Source organism: Scleropages formosus, chromosome 1 (genome assembly GCF_900964775.1).
Source record: "Scleropages formosus chromosome 1, fSclFor1.1, whole genome shotgun sequence".
In the NCBI taxonomy this organism is placed as follows: Eukaryota; Metazoa; Chordata; class Actinopteri; order Osteoglossiformes; family Osteoglossidae; genus Scleropages; species Scleropages formosus.
Window position 1 is genome coordinate 19,826,622 of NC_041806.1, and position 14,691 is coordinate 19,841,312.

The window sequence follows — 14,691 nt, forward strand, 5'->3', positions numbered from 1 at the left end:
AGAAAGAAAACAATCTATTAAAGTCCAGTTCTTTGGCTCCACAAACACCCACTAATTTCAGTCTGGTGGTGAGACATGAAGTGCTTTGACATCCTTTTGTTTTGACAATGTTTATCAGCAGTGTGAAATGAGATTTAATATTACTATCCTTATACCTAGCAGCATCCATCAATCTAGCCTTCATGTCAATGCAGAACCACATCCGCACAAACGCCATGAGCTCACTCACTCCAAACATAGTCTTTGCCTCTTCAGGAAGGGAGATGTTGTGAATTTGGATGGCAAAGTTGAAGGTATTGGTAAGGAAGATGGGTCTCTCCACTGGATCTGTGGGACTGTCCCGAATGTGGAAGAGGGTGGCTGTGTGGTCAAACCCCAAGTACCTGAAAATAAGACCAGGGGAAATACAGCTCAGAGATGTTATGGTAGTAGTGCAAATTTTCTAACCAACTTCAAAGCAGCCAAATTGCTTTTGGCACCATTAGATCAACTGCAAACATGAATGGAATATTCTCAGGGACACATTAAGATGGGAAGATTCATGTAACGTGAATATATAGTCATTTAGAGCTTTCAGAGAGAAAACTGAGCATGCATCATGTTTAGAATGTCTGCTGAAGACTAATAATTCAAGCACATTTTAGAAGAAAAAGGATTAATAAACTAGAAAAGGATAAAAGAAAAAGATAAGGTTGTTCTGTAAGGCCAAAGCATGAGTCCAACCTCTAATAATACTCTCACCCTTCTAGAACTTCGGCCTGATATGGGATTTCAAGTTTGGAGTAACTTTTCTCTTTTGCTTTCACTGTTATTTTTCCAGAACACTGAAATGGCTTCCGTGCCTTTGAGGCTGGAAAGAGAGAAAGACAGTGGACACCTCAGTGAGTGTCATCTCCCATTTGGTCAACAAAACCTTTCACACAGGAGCCAGTTCTGGGAACACCATGTCAATTCAAGCTCAGAACGCTTGGTGCTCAGACAGTGTCTTGCGCAGGCTTTGTCCCACACGGATCCAGCATCCTACAAGGCTCAACAAAAGCCTGAGTGTGTTTGCTTTGATAGAGGACAGAAACCTCAGCTGGACAGAGTAAGTGGTGGGGACATCTACCCTTTCACCTCTACATACTAAGACCTGAAACCATGTCTCTGGGCTTCAAGGTCTGTTCTTCTGCTGTTAAGTTGAGGGACCAGGCATGAATTGCACTGCAGCCTCTTCCAGCTGTGACAAACAGTCAGAACAGTCACATTAACAACAGGTTTGTTTAAACTCTTTCAGCCACTGCAGCAGTGGGTTGCTTTTAATATCACCATGTTCGTTCTCATTCGCTACCCAACGCCTTCATCCGGTCTGTCACATGATAGGTTACTTTTTACTCAATTTGAAAGTGAAGTCCGTTGTAAAACCACTTTCCACTATGACATACTTGAGCTGTATTTGAGGCAAAAACCACTTTCCATGAAAACAATATGCCTGTGCGTGTTCACTGATCCAAGTTTACTGCTTCACTAATGGAATCTGACTAGCCTGCTGTCATGAGTTTTAAGCAATGCAAATATTTGAGACTACATCAGTGTGGACACAAAACCAAGGTCAGAAATGATGAGTGACTTACAGAAAGCTCCATTCGTCTACCACAAAATTATGACTTAAAAGCAAAGGACATAATTTGTTAATAAATAAGGCTCACCATCAAAAATGATGCTTGCAACTTTGGTGTATCGGTTTTCGCCTGCTTTCAGCGTGACTGGCTTGAAGTCTACTGAAACCGCATCATTTGATGGTGTTGGTCTCACACTCTACAAAATCATAACCCCATTATTATGATGTGCAATAAGAAAAACTCAAGCACTGCAAATATTTAAAGTGAAATACTTACAGTAATTGGTACATCTTTTGTTCCTGAATTTAAGAGATGTAAATTTAACTGTTTTGGTCGATCTATAAAAACACAAAAGTGAAGGAGAAGAAAGTAAGCCTGGAGCAGCAGAATATTTTCCATCCTCAAATCTTTAACATGGTCATTTACATGTTATTCACCTTATGACTAGAAGGTATTTAATAGTAGTTATACAGCATGTCAAACTCCCTTATCAAAGGAAGTGTCTTACCTTGTGATCGCAGCGTACCAAAGTCCAGCATTTCTGTGGAGGAGTATATACCAGGGGCTAGGGCACACAGAGGACAGGATTAGACTAGAAGAGCCTGTTCTAGTCCACAGTGACAGAATGGAGAAAGCCCTAGAACTCACCTGTGGTGACCTCCACCTCCACTGGCAGAATGATGAATTCGTTCTCGTTGGAGGCATTGGTTTTGATCCGAATGAAGGCTGTGTGGTTGTCTGCATCCCGTGAGGAGAAGCTTGCCCTCATTACCCCCTTTGTCTCAAAAGGGGGAATCTCCTGGATTAAGGGGAGAGGTAGAGAGTGAACTAGAAACAACAAAAGCCTCCAACAGAGGGCAGCAGGAAGTATGGTGGTTAAATACACCAACTGTTACGTGGGTTCAAGCTCCCTGGAGGGGTTTTACTATTCATGTTAAATATTTAACTGTTAATGGGTCAGTAAAGAAGGTCCAAGTAAAAATGGTTAAAAAAAAAAAAGGGAACCACCAAACTGGTGCCTGCTGAGGAAAAGGACCTGAAAACAAAGGTCAAGGTGAATATGCACTCCACTCCAAAATGGATGTATATGACGGACACCTACCCATAATTTTCTGGTTCCCCCCTGCTGGCCTGTGGGCAGCTCTAAGTGCAGGTCTCCCCCGCTTGAGTACATTTCAACAACCTGGAACAGCAGCAGAGGACCACATCAGAAAGCTGTACTCAGCAGAGACCACCTCTGAAAAGCCCATCCTCCAGCAGCTGCACACAAAACAAAATGAGTGCTTTTATCACAAAGCAGATGCTGGGTGTCTACATGGGAGTAGTCACCTGCAGTGGCTCACTGTGCGGGTTGTGAATGTTTATCAGTGGTGAAAAGCTGCTGTTCACTGGTACTCTGGCTCCAATGAATGGCCGCAGTCTGTAGGGGTTGGGTATACCAACACCGAACACCTGTAACATAGGCCAAATGTGTGTGGGGGAGAGAAAAAAAATAGAATAAATAAAAAGCATAGAAAGCAAACTTTCAATACACACATCTGTTATTCAAAACAAATGGTCTCATACACACCTGGTATGTAAACACTCCGTGATGCGATGTATTAATAAATAAAGTATTTTCTACATTGCCCACTACTCGGGCGAGGAATACCACATCAAATGATGTATTACCGCCTGGTGGGATTATCTGTAGGAAAAAAATGTAATAAAGCACATCATTTGACAGCCAATACCACCTTTTCCAAAACTTTAAAAAGGTTCACTATTTTCCAAACTGGTCCTAGATGAACAAGGGGACACTGTGCACACTATCACTACATAAATTACATTTCCTTACTGAACCATTATGAAACAATTGTTTAACAAATCCAAAAAGCAATTGTATAAAGAGTCTACTGTGGTTATTTTAAAATCATAATAAACAAACACCAACCCCTACAGGCAAAACATCAGGGAAAATTTGAGAACTGCTCTTCAATGTGCTGTTAACAGCAACAAACCCCAGAAACATCTGGATGTGATGTGATTGAGTCATGGGGGCTATGAAGGGGAAAGGCACACTGTGGTTTAAGTTATTACAGCATAAAGGGCACTCTCATTTTCGCAGTGGAATGAACTGAGTGACTGAAGAGGTCCCTCAGGTACGTCACATTATTTCCGCACCAATATCGACCCACATTCGACACGCCATCGTTCCCTCTGATCAAATTTTTGTGCAGAGTTTAATTTCTGTAGTACATCAAGACCTGTAGAATCTATGATAAAAATTAACGTAGCTTGACTTTGAAACTATTTCATTCACAGCATGACTTAAACAAGAGTCTCCAAGAACTGAAGGAGCAGCACAGGAGAAAGATTTCCAGAATTACTAAAGCAGAACTCAAAGGTTTCCATTTTCTCTTTCAAGCTTTCAACAGCAACCTGCGTACTACTGTCTAGTAACTTTTTTTTTTTTTTTTAAAAAAAGGCAGGTTTGCAAGTTTGTGTTTGGATTTCAGAGAATAGCAGCAAATTAGAAAAAAAAAAGGAGAGCACTACGGAGAGCAAAAAGGTAACTTACCCTATTTTGAAAAAAAGATGCGTGAAAATGAGCTGTGGTTGCTGATATTGATATTAAAATGATAGTTTCCTCTGAACTAGGATTGTGTAAGAAAACTTTTTCCATTTTGGGCATCCCAACAGGCCTGTGAAAAGAAAAGGTGAACCATGAATCGCCCCTGGGTCAGAATCACCATCTGACAAGAACATGCATTTACATTAGATTTTTCTCAAAACGCACTTTCACAATGAAAGTCTGCCCAAAACGGCGAAATAAAGACAAACCTGACACCATCTCACCCTACCCAACATTCAAGTGGCTTTCCATGATGTTATGCATTTAAAGAGTTAATTGGAGTGTAAATAAATTAAAATTAAAAATTTAAAAGCCTAAAAAGATTTTCAAAGGTTCATACCAGTTTGATGCAGTGATCAGAGAACCAGTATATAAACAGAGTTATTTATAGAGACTCTGGTGTCACTATAGTATCAGAAAAGATTTAAAAAAAAAAAAAAGTGGCATCCAGTTTCAGAAAGATATTTGGGAAAACTTGGGCATGGAGGTAGGCCATGGTTACAAGAGCTGACAGTTCCCCGAGCAGGAGGACAAGCCCAGAGCTGGACCTACCAATTTGTCAACTGAGGCCAATGCTGAGCATGCAGACGGGTGTCCAGGAGGCAACTGCCTTCTACAAACTCATGAAAGTGGGGGGGCACACTGAACAGGCTTCCTCACTCCCCTCCACCCTAATCTGTACCAAATTTGGAGTTTGTACTTTATCTTCTACTTTAACCACTGCTAGGCAATACTTAAATTGCCTAATGTTAAGTAATTTGCTGAGGTTGCCATAAATTCCAAATGCTTCTACTACATGATACTGCTGTTAAACATCCTGTCACTGTTGCCTGTGTGCTGCAATAGCCTCTTGCAGTATCTTTTGGGATTATGAAATTCTCATTTATCTCTATCCGTTGTCTTTGGGGATTGGAAAGATGTTATATGTGTAGCTTAAAGGCTGAACTGGAGTTAAAACATATACATTCAAACTCCACAGCTGAGTTCTTTTCCCCACACGAATAATTGGACCTCTTACCAGATGCCTATCAATTAAAAGGAAATATCATTTGCTGACAGCAACCTTCTGTGGCGTTATTTTTGTGTCACTTATGTTCATTATAGCCGTTTTCTATATTCATCAAGAAAACATACGATCATGTCACATTTGCAAAAAAACCCCCAGTAGTTATACGCTAAACTCATTGTGAATTGCACTGAAACTTCGTATTATGATAGTAATTTGTTCCACAGCCACCACCATATGGTGAGGAGAGGGAAAGAAAAAAAATAAATAAAATAAATGCACTGCAAGATGATTAATGGATTAAGTCTGTCTATTCTAAAGTTTAAAAAAAAAAAAAAAAAAAAAAAAAACCAATCATTTCCGGCTCAAAAAGTTTTGCAACCTTTACAAAAAAAACTTTAACATTTAAAAAAAAAAAACACTGACACCATGGCACAGTTCAAGAGAATGGAATTTCAAACTCAGTCTGTGCACTTTGCATGTTATGTGTTTGCAGGGGTTTCGCTTCTAACGGCATGTCTTTGGTGCCATTGCAGTGGAAGCCTGAATGAATTTCCCCACAGGGATGAACATGATTGTTATTTAAATATATAAATTAGCAATACAATGCATATTTCTCAGACTAAGAACAGCTGGCTGATGGAATGTGTGTGTGTGTGTGTGTGTGTGTGTGTGTGTGTGTGTGTGGGGGGGGGGGGGGAGAACAGTAAGAGGAAGTTCTAGTAAATTTCACTAAGGGCATAATCGGCACCATCGGAGCGATATCACTTCCACCAGTCAGATAAACAAGGCAATTCCACCCACGCCACCAACCGGAGCCACCGTGATGCATGGGCCCACTAGGTAGCTGCTTATTGGCTAAGAACATCAACATTCCTATTGCCAATTGGCTGTTAAACCACCCTCGCTTCTGCTGTCACATCCGCAGGCTCGTGATCCCATCACTTTTGTATCATATTCTTAAATTATATCATGGAACTCCTTTCATAATGAAAGGGCCTTCGTGAGATTAAATATTGTAACGTTAGGGTTTATTGTACGGAGTCTGGGGCAAATTCAGTGGAAAAATGGAAAAAAAAGGCTCAGTGTCAGTGGAATGGTATCAATTATTCCATTAACATCTGTTGGTGAAATTGGTCTGTAGATGAACGTATCCGTCTTGGGCAATATGCACATGCATTCTTGGGGGGGGGGGGGGAAGAGATGTGCTAAATAACTACCTGAGGCTGTTTTTACTGTGGCTTGGAAGAAACAATGAATGACAGATGATGCGTAGAACAAATTGATAATAAAGCAGGACAAAACAAGGGGTACATGTGGTACATCCCCCCCCAAGGCAAACATTGGATAATGCAGGGCAGGGAATAGCATCTTTCGCACCACCAGGCCTGTGCCGGTCTTCCTGGGACCTAATTACACACTGCGGTCCAACAGCAGCCGCTGGGCTGGGCCAGGCCAGTCTGGCATAATTTTAAACTCTGAATCACAGCTGAACACCACTCTATATGCCAAGGCTACTGTCTTAGAAACACCCAAAACATTCCTGAATAATGGGGGGGGAGCCCGGAGTGCATCAATACTGCACTATAAAATTGTCTACATAACTAACGCAGTCTCTGAAATAATATTAAAGTGTGCCTATTGATACTACGAAATGTGTTCCTACTCACCAGGGTGAGCAAATGAAGTAGAGTAACCAAGGAACAATCCACATGAAATATGCCCTCAGTCTATTCTGAACAGAAAATGTGTATGTACAAAACAAAGCAATAAGATTTCAGAAGTGTTGCACAGCAGTTCTGTTTGTAAGGGTTTATCCCTCATATTTCAGATCATTTGTGTGGGCGGATTAAAGTAGTTCACTGTGCGTCTTAGCCAGTCCTCCAATGTGCAGTTTTATCCAGTTAAATACATATAAATCTATACAGTAGTAGGATGATGCAGCATATAAACTATTTTAGCAATTCAGGCAACTCAAAAATAAAGCAATTCTAAAACAGTAACTTGTACACTGTACTATAAAACCATCAAGGTTACCCTTACAGCTCATACCAGTGCAAGTTTGAAACCCATAAGTGAAATGGAAAGAGAAAAAAAATTAAAAATAGCAAAGGGAGGGCCACACACAGGAGGCAGCAAAATTCAAATAATTACAGTTTATAAGGACTTCCTTTGATGCTTATCAGCTGTCCTTCCCTCCCAGATTCCATCCAGTCGGCTCCCAGTTTTCATACTCACTCAGGAGCTTAAACAGACACGAGTCCACAATGGTGACATTACCCGCTGTTTAACTGGACACATAACATACATGCACTGTAGTATGTAAAATAGTGAGGATTATCCTTTGTTAACCAGTGACTTCCAGATAGAGTAGTGACTAAAAGATTAATCCTTTTCCTTTTCATTCCAGACCCAGCAAAACAGTAGCAATGGCCCAACATGATTCCCAACAATTCTCTCTAGTCAAAGATGGGAAACCATGTGATTTCAGTTGACTACAGGCTCAATTACACTTACAGGTCTTGGAAATAAACAGCTGACAAAATTCATGAAGAAGTAGTGAAGATGTTACCAAGACTCAAAAATACATTAGGTCAAGCATACGGGAATACAAATTTAACTGTAGAGGCCATTCAGTGGTTAATACCCACTTCTGCATTTGCATGTTGCCTGTGTGTCAGATGCCGGGAGTCGGTATATTGAGTTGATGTTTTACTGCAATTCCTTAATAATGATAGCTGTCAACAAACCGAGAAACAGTATTTGGGAGATGAGCCCTAAAGTGACTACTGCAGACTATACAAGATATGTATATATACACACACGTACAAAACACACAATGTAGTCAGTTAGGTAAACAAACCCATAACTGTTCAAATGTTCTGCACATTAGCTCATGTACTTTAAGGGTGGAGGAGACATGAACACCACCGATGAATTTCGTGACCAGTCCACATAAACAAGACGAAGGTACTCACTGTTCGTGGAAGTCCAACATGGGTGGCTCGAACCGTATGGGTCGGCAGTTGCCCCGGTGCAATGGTGCACTGCGGAAGATGGGAGGGTCACGTGAGACGAGTGACAGGTAGAACTGTGGGAATTTATTCTATGTAACTAAACCTTCGTAGCACTTGGGCATGGGTTTTGGGACCACTTCATATGGCTAGCAATCAGAACCTGCACCCCCCTATAAGGGAAATGGCTGATGCCCCACTGCTCCTACTTGGGTTCAGAGTTTGTCTGTACTGCTGTGATGGGGTTCTTCAGCAGAGTGCCATCTACACCATTTTCAAATTTCTCTCTCAAAACTTTGGGCCATCACCAGCTCTCGCTTAAAACAAACAATCCCCAGCAACGGCAGCAGGGTTTCAAACCCAAGGACCGAAGAGCTGTATAGCAATGATGCATACTACTGCCAAAAAGGAAGATGAGACAACCCTACATGACCTCACATCTAAGAAGGAGAGAGTGTGTTGAATTAGCAGATGTTTGTTTCAGGCAAAAGTGAGCACATGACAAGGCCGTTCTGGCTAAACAAGCCTGACACAGTCCTTCTGTCAACAGACGGAACGGCAAAGACGGGCCCTTTAAATCACAAACACTGGAGCAACAGGGGTCGGCTGCCAATCTGAAACTGGGCATCAAGTGCTGGGCTTGAGATGCAGCGGTTTAGTGTTTCACTCAGCCTGGAGAAGGAAGGAGGTCCTGAAGCCTGTCAATCATAAGACATTTCCACAACCCTATTGTTTACCTCGCCTCTATACACCACCACAACCCAGAGCTCAATTAACGTACCAATGTGCTGTATACAAATGGAAAACATGCATTCTGCTTTGACATGTGTAGCATGGTTTACCATTAAAAAGTAAAGTAATTAAAAAAAAGTGAATCATTTAACTGAAAGTGGTCTAACCATTAACCTCCAAGGGGAGGTAGAGTTCCAAGCTGTGCTGTACTGTTCACCAAGCCCGACAGCAAGGGCCAGGATACATCAGCCTGGCCACCAACTGCTGCACAGGACACAGCTCACGATGATCCATGATGACTACCTGGTCTCAGTTACTTTGTTCTGCCCCACTTACTAGTCAACATGGCTCTGAAAATGTTGCCCCATTCTTGCAGTGAGCAACACGGGCAGTAAAATTATGCTGAAGTTACCTACCTCCAGCAGACAGTCTTTTCGGTACCATGTGAGGGTCATGTCTCATGAGCAAAAGTACACAAGCCAGAAATAGCATTTAGAGATCTTAACATTGAAAAATCTTGGTCTGAGGCATCAAAGTAAATTCTGACCAAAATGTATAAATGAAGATGTTCATGTTTGCTTACGGCAAGAAGGCCCAAACAGAGTTTGCTCAAGTCAGCTCTAATCACGAGGCCAAAGCAGGGTGCAACCTGAAGGAGAAAGGGCACAGAAGCACATGCCACTTCCTCAAAACTTATGTGTCTCTGCTAGCGGCCTTTCTAGATGCTGAGCCCTGCTCTAGAAAGGCTGTGTTGCCACATACTAAAGCACAGCAAGCCGAAATCTACTGTCACTGAGGAAGTTTGTGTTTGTGTATTAAGTGCATGTGTTCGCACGAACACACTGGTTCTTTTTAACAACACAGTTCGGTTCTTTCTTTTTAATTAACTTAATCTAACAAACCAAACATTAACAAATGTCGCTCTCACCTTCCATGGCAATGTTCAATGTTTAACCTATTTATAAAGCTGCAGCAATTTTATCTTTATTTTATCAAATTTTTACTGCAGCAATTCAGGTAGGTACCTTTCAAAAGGTATGACAGCAGGGGGAGGAATTTGAACTTGGACGTGCTTCAAGTGGAAGGCGGCTGCTCTAACCACTATGCCACGCAAAGGGGGGGGGGGGGGAACAAAAACACTTTTGCACTAAATGCAGGATGTTCCGCTTATTGAGAATGCATTTTATTCCAGGCTCAAACTTCTGGCAGTAGGCAGTGCTGCTGTTCACACTAAACAGCTTTAACCTGAACAATATTAAAACCAAACTATTTCGAGTGCTGCAGCAAAAACACAGTTGCGCAAAAATGTCTTGTTGAAGTCGCTGTCTAAGCTGAGAGCATCCCGTGTCGCCTGCAGACAGTGAGACCTTCCTGAGATGTGGAAAGACAGTGCCTCCCTTGTGCTACTCGCACACCCCACCCACATGGCCGCTCAGGGGCTATTTTTACTCCCCCTGCTAATGGACAAGCCAAGCACAGAGGATCACACTGGAGCAACAGAGCTCCAGTGCCAGGACACACAAAAACATACAAACGCACACCATACGTGGCTCAAAATGTTTCCTCGCATTGCAGTAAGAGGCAGATGCAATTTGCATTTTAAACATTTTATAACCACTGCTTTCTGACTGCATGCAAGATACTAAATTGATGCAAATGTGTGCCAGTTCATTTGAAACAGATTCCTGGCATGACAGTGACCCTCAGATTCAACACCATAATTACCATTTTATAACTCAGCTGATTAGCTGATGCTTTTAATACTCGTACAAATCTATTCTTCCACTGATACTTTGAGATAAACACTTGACAGCATACACACAGCAAAAGCCAATAACTAACCGACTTTGCGTTCACACATGTGCTGATTTTAACGAGCATTGCCAATCATTCACTAGAAGCTCCCAGCACTATTTCAAGGGTACAACAGCATGACCTATGCTGGATCTAAAATGTGTAACCTCAACAAGCCTGCAACTGAAGCTGCTCTCAATGTCCTGACCAACCTGAGCCTGCGGCAAAGCAGAGCAGAGAACTTTGATTATTTTGATGCTGGTTATTGATCACTTGCCCACGTCTCGAATTAAATACCAGGTGTGTCCAAATGGCCCATGAAGACACAGGATACCCACACACCTTTTGTGAAACAGACACCTGGAAGATTTTTTTTTTTGATAGGGGAAATGAATGAGACGGAAAGAGATGTGAAACGCACAAGGAATGGAAAACTGTTCTAAAAAAGTGATATAGTGGTTAGAGCTGCTTGTACCTTGAACAAGGTACTTAACCAGCTTGTTCCACTAAAAATTACCCAGCTGTATATGTGGGCAAATAATTGTAGGCTGCCTTGGGGAACTGTCAGCTAAATGAATAAAAGTACATTAAAAACACTCTTGGGTTATGTTTATGTTGCAAATCAGGCCCTCATGGCAGACAGTGATCAAGTCTGTCACCAGCAAGTCTGAATGTGTGACTTTGTCTTCTCTGTTCAACAGGTTGATGATTCTACACTTCTGACTTACTGCCTACTGCAGATTTTCAGAATGCTCCCACCCCATGAGTGGCAGCTGTGTCTTCCAAGTGCATATCCCACATTTCAGCCAACCTGGGGCAACCACATGAGTTGCATCACTCCATACACAACTGAGGCAAGGTGCCCCACCCCTTGAACCTCGCCTACCCAGCACGACAGATTAGTCATTACTCCTCAATGGTCCAGTATGGCAGAGAAAAAATAAGGTGTGGCAGTCCTAAAGACTTAGCTTCCCTGTTACAGTCAGTATCAGAATTGCTTTGGAGAAACTTTTTTTTTTTTTTTTTTTTTTTAAAATACACACATAGTCAGTGTTCCCCCAAGCTTCCTTAACTATTACAGAATTACATCAGGGAAGAATAGAAAGTAGAAGGGGGGGGAAAAAAAAAAAAGAAACCTAATATGTCAACATAAAGAGAGAAAAATCAACAACAGTAGAAAATAAGTCAACTCATCACATGGTGAAGCTGGCAAAGTTAGGGGAAAACCGTCTCCTAGTTACCTTCCACAAAGAGACAAGAGCAGCTTTTCAAGTCATGGCAAGAGTTCATTGCCATGCTTAATCACCTAACAAATCAGCACCAGATGTCCCCACACAGAGCAGGTCATGGTGTGGCCATGTAACTTATCAAGGGAAGCACAAGGATAACAGTTACTACTTAGACAAGAAAGAAGAGAAACACTACCTTTTTTGATGATATGAATTAAGATCCATGTCAGACTCTGTCTGCAAAAAGAAAAAAAGATTAATCATATACTTTGTCATGTCATATACAGTTAAGACCCATAAAAATCAGATGCATAGGAAGGATCCTGAAGAGTATTGTATGTTACTTCTTCCATCACAATTGTGAGATTACAGTCTCATGTGAACCTGAAATCTTCACCTGGTTTCTGGCTTATAACTAGCAGAAAGCCATAGTCAAAGCAGCCGTGAAATGTGTGGAAAAACGCACGAGCTGTTTTGAGGCCAGTCCCTGTCTGAGGTCAAGCCCAGAAAGGCTAACGGCTGTGTGCTGGGCCACCGGCAGCTGCGGTGCTCAAATCACCCAACACAGGTGTTGCGGCGCCATCCGAAACAAAAGGAGCTCCCGGCAACATGACACAGAGAACAAGGAACAAGCCACAGCCCAGTTTGGTTGGATTTCAGAGGTAGCAAGCAAGGTGTGCATACATATGTGGGCGTTTACATGGTGAGAGCACAACGTTTAGCACTCTGACAAGTTTGCTCTAATAAAAATATAATAAGCACCCTTTGCAGCACATTCTGGAGGAGAGCAAATTTATAAACCTGATGGAAATTTAACAGTTTAGGGTAGAGAAGACACAGTTACAACCCACAAACAAAGCAACAAAATACTTACTGGCAAGAGGCCTCCTTCCCCAAAATGCAGGACCTCTAAAATTGTGTCTGACTGGATGAATGCTGTTAAAAGGAACAGAAAGCTTTCATTAGGCCTCAGTTGTGTACAATAAAGGGACAGTCTGGTGAACTGCACCCTTCATCTTGAGGTTGATGAAATGATAAACATAAGACTATTAAAAAACCTATTCTTGGCACAAAGTTACCATGTGAGGCAAGTCACAAAATCCACTGATGCACAAAAGCACATTGTAATGAAATTTTGAAACAACTGCAAGGGGAAAAGTGTCATCTACCCCCCCCCCCAAAGATTTTCTTTTCTCAATGTGTGGAAATATGAGCTGCTTCTTTGTTTCTGCCCCTTAAAACACATTTAATGCCTCGGCAGTAACATTGTCCACCATTCGGAAAAGCATTAATATTAATTTAGCAGATGCTCCTGCCCAAAATACTTCACAGTTATACCATAAAACATAAGAGATCAACAAGACAGCCATGGAAAGTCATCTAAGAGGCTGAATAAACTGGCCTGGTGCTCTGATGACTTCTAAGAGTGTACAACACAGAAACAGATATGCACGGAAGAAATACAATTTCTGCCCCAAGCTTATTCTCTGTGTTGCACCCCTCCAAAAGTCTTGGATTTAAACTTTAACCCAAAGAAGCACTGCACGCACATAACAGCCAGAGGAACGACTAACTTTCAAAAACAGCCAAACCGAGGGGATCACACTTGCCCGATGGTGTGGTCCAAGTTCTATTAATAGTTGGCGGTGTGGTGTAACGCTAGTGGGGTTTATAGCTTATAAGAGCAATGTCAGACCTTAACACCCTTCTTCAGTAACACCAACATGGTTTTTACAGTCTCTGCTTTAAGACATGCTCCACACTGTGGCTTTAGGTTGGGATGAGACTGCTTTACTTAAACCCCAATCCTTCAGGAAAAGGCAAGAAAAATGGAAACGTCAACCGAAACATTTGTATACACCTACATGGCCATATAGGCATTGCAGGGAGGATACTAACAGATGACAAATACAATGTGGAAAAAAAACCCTGTTGCACATCGCATTAACACATTACAAAAGAGTTGACACGTTAGTAGATGCACGGGTGTTTTAAATTTGGAGTCCCAATGAAGCAGGCAAACTGTAAACCACAAGCAGCTGCCTGGAGACTGTCGTTTTGGAACAGCTTACACTTGCAGGACAAGCATTAACTAAGGTCGCTGACATAGACACAGCCTGTTGCAAAACAGTAAAAGAACAAGGTGCAAAAAAAAAAAAAAAAAAAATGAATAACCGATAATCTAGGATGCAATGAAATGACTAATAGCCTAATATTTAGTTTTGAGGTTCTGCCATAATGCTTTGCAGAAACAAACACACCTACTCCATGTGCTCAACCTTAGGCAAGTTCAATCAGCAAATGACTGAACTGTGATAGATATACAAGCTTGACTGTTGTGACTATTGATGAGTGAATTGTTGTTCCAAGATAGGACTGGGAGACAGGGCTGACAGGTTTACTTCGTTTAATCTAAGTAGGGTAGCTCATCCCAAGACTGATGGCCAACACCAAAAATCAAAACAATTCAGAACACACACACACACACACACACACACACACACACACACACACACGCTAGTGAAACCTTTTTGGTGACAAACACCTGAGCAGAAAAACACTCAACCAAGACACGTCCTGGTAATTACACCACTGTACCACTTGGGCCTGAAAACTAAAGCAATATATTGAAACCCAAGCAATTTTACATTAATACAAAGAATATGTGACCAAAACTGAAGTAGTAAGATTTTTGCATCGC

General features: G+C 41.7%; 1 protein-coding gene across 1 annotated transcript in view; it reads right to left on the reverse strand.

Moving 5' to 3' along the window:
- The window catches only part of tmem131 (transmembrane protein 131), a 32,269-nt gene that overhangs the window by 11,947 nt on the left and 5,631 nt on the right, over positions 1-14,691 (reverse strand). Inside the window, exons 2-14 of the mRNA XM_018750024.2 lie at positions 12,865-12,926; positions 12,187-12,227; positions 8,200-8,268; positions 4,162-4,285; positions 3,172-3,288; positions 2,931-3,053; positions 2,704-2,784; positions 2,250-2,400; positions 2,110-2,166; positions 1,878-1,939; positions 1,689-1,797; positions 742-850; positions 230-383 (exon numbers count right to left, since the gene is read on the reverse strand). Of these exons, the coding sequence (XP_018605540.1) occupies positions 230-383; positions 742-850; positions 1,689-1,797; positions 1,878-1,939; positions 2,110-2,166; positions 2,250-2,400; positions 2,704-2,784; positions 2,931-3,053; positions 3,172-3,288; positions 4,162-4,285; positions 8,200-8,268; positions 12,187-12,227; positions 12,865-12,926 (1,259 nt within the window). The remainder of the gene's footprint in view (positions 1-229; positions 384-741; positions 851-1,688; positions 1,798-1,877; positions 1,940-2,109; positions 2,167-2,249; positions 2,401-2,703; positions 2,785-2,930; positions 3,054-3,171; positions 3,289-4,161; positions 4,286-8,199; positions 8,269-12,186; positions 12,228-12,864; positions 12,927-14,691) is intronic.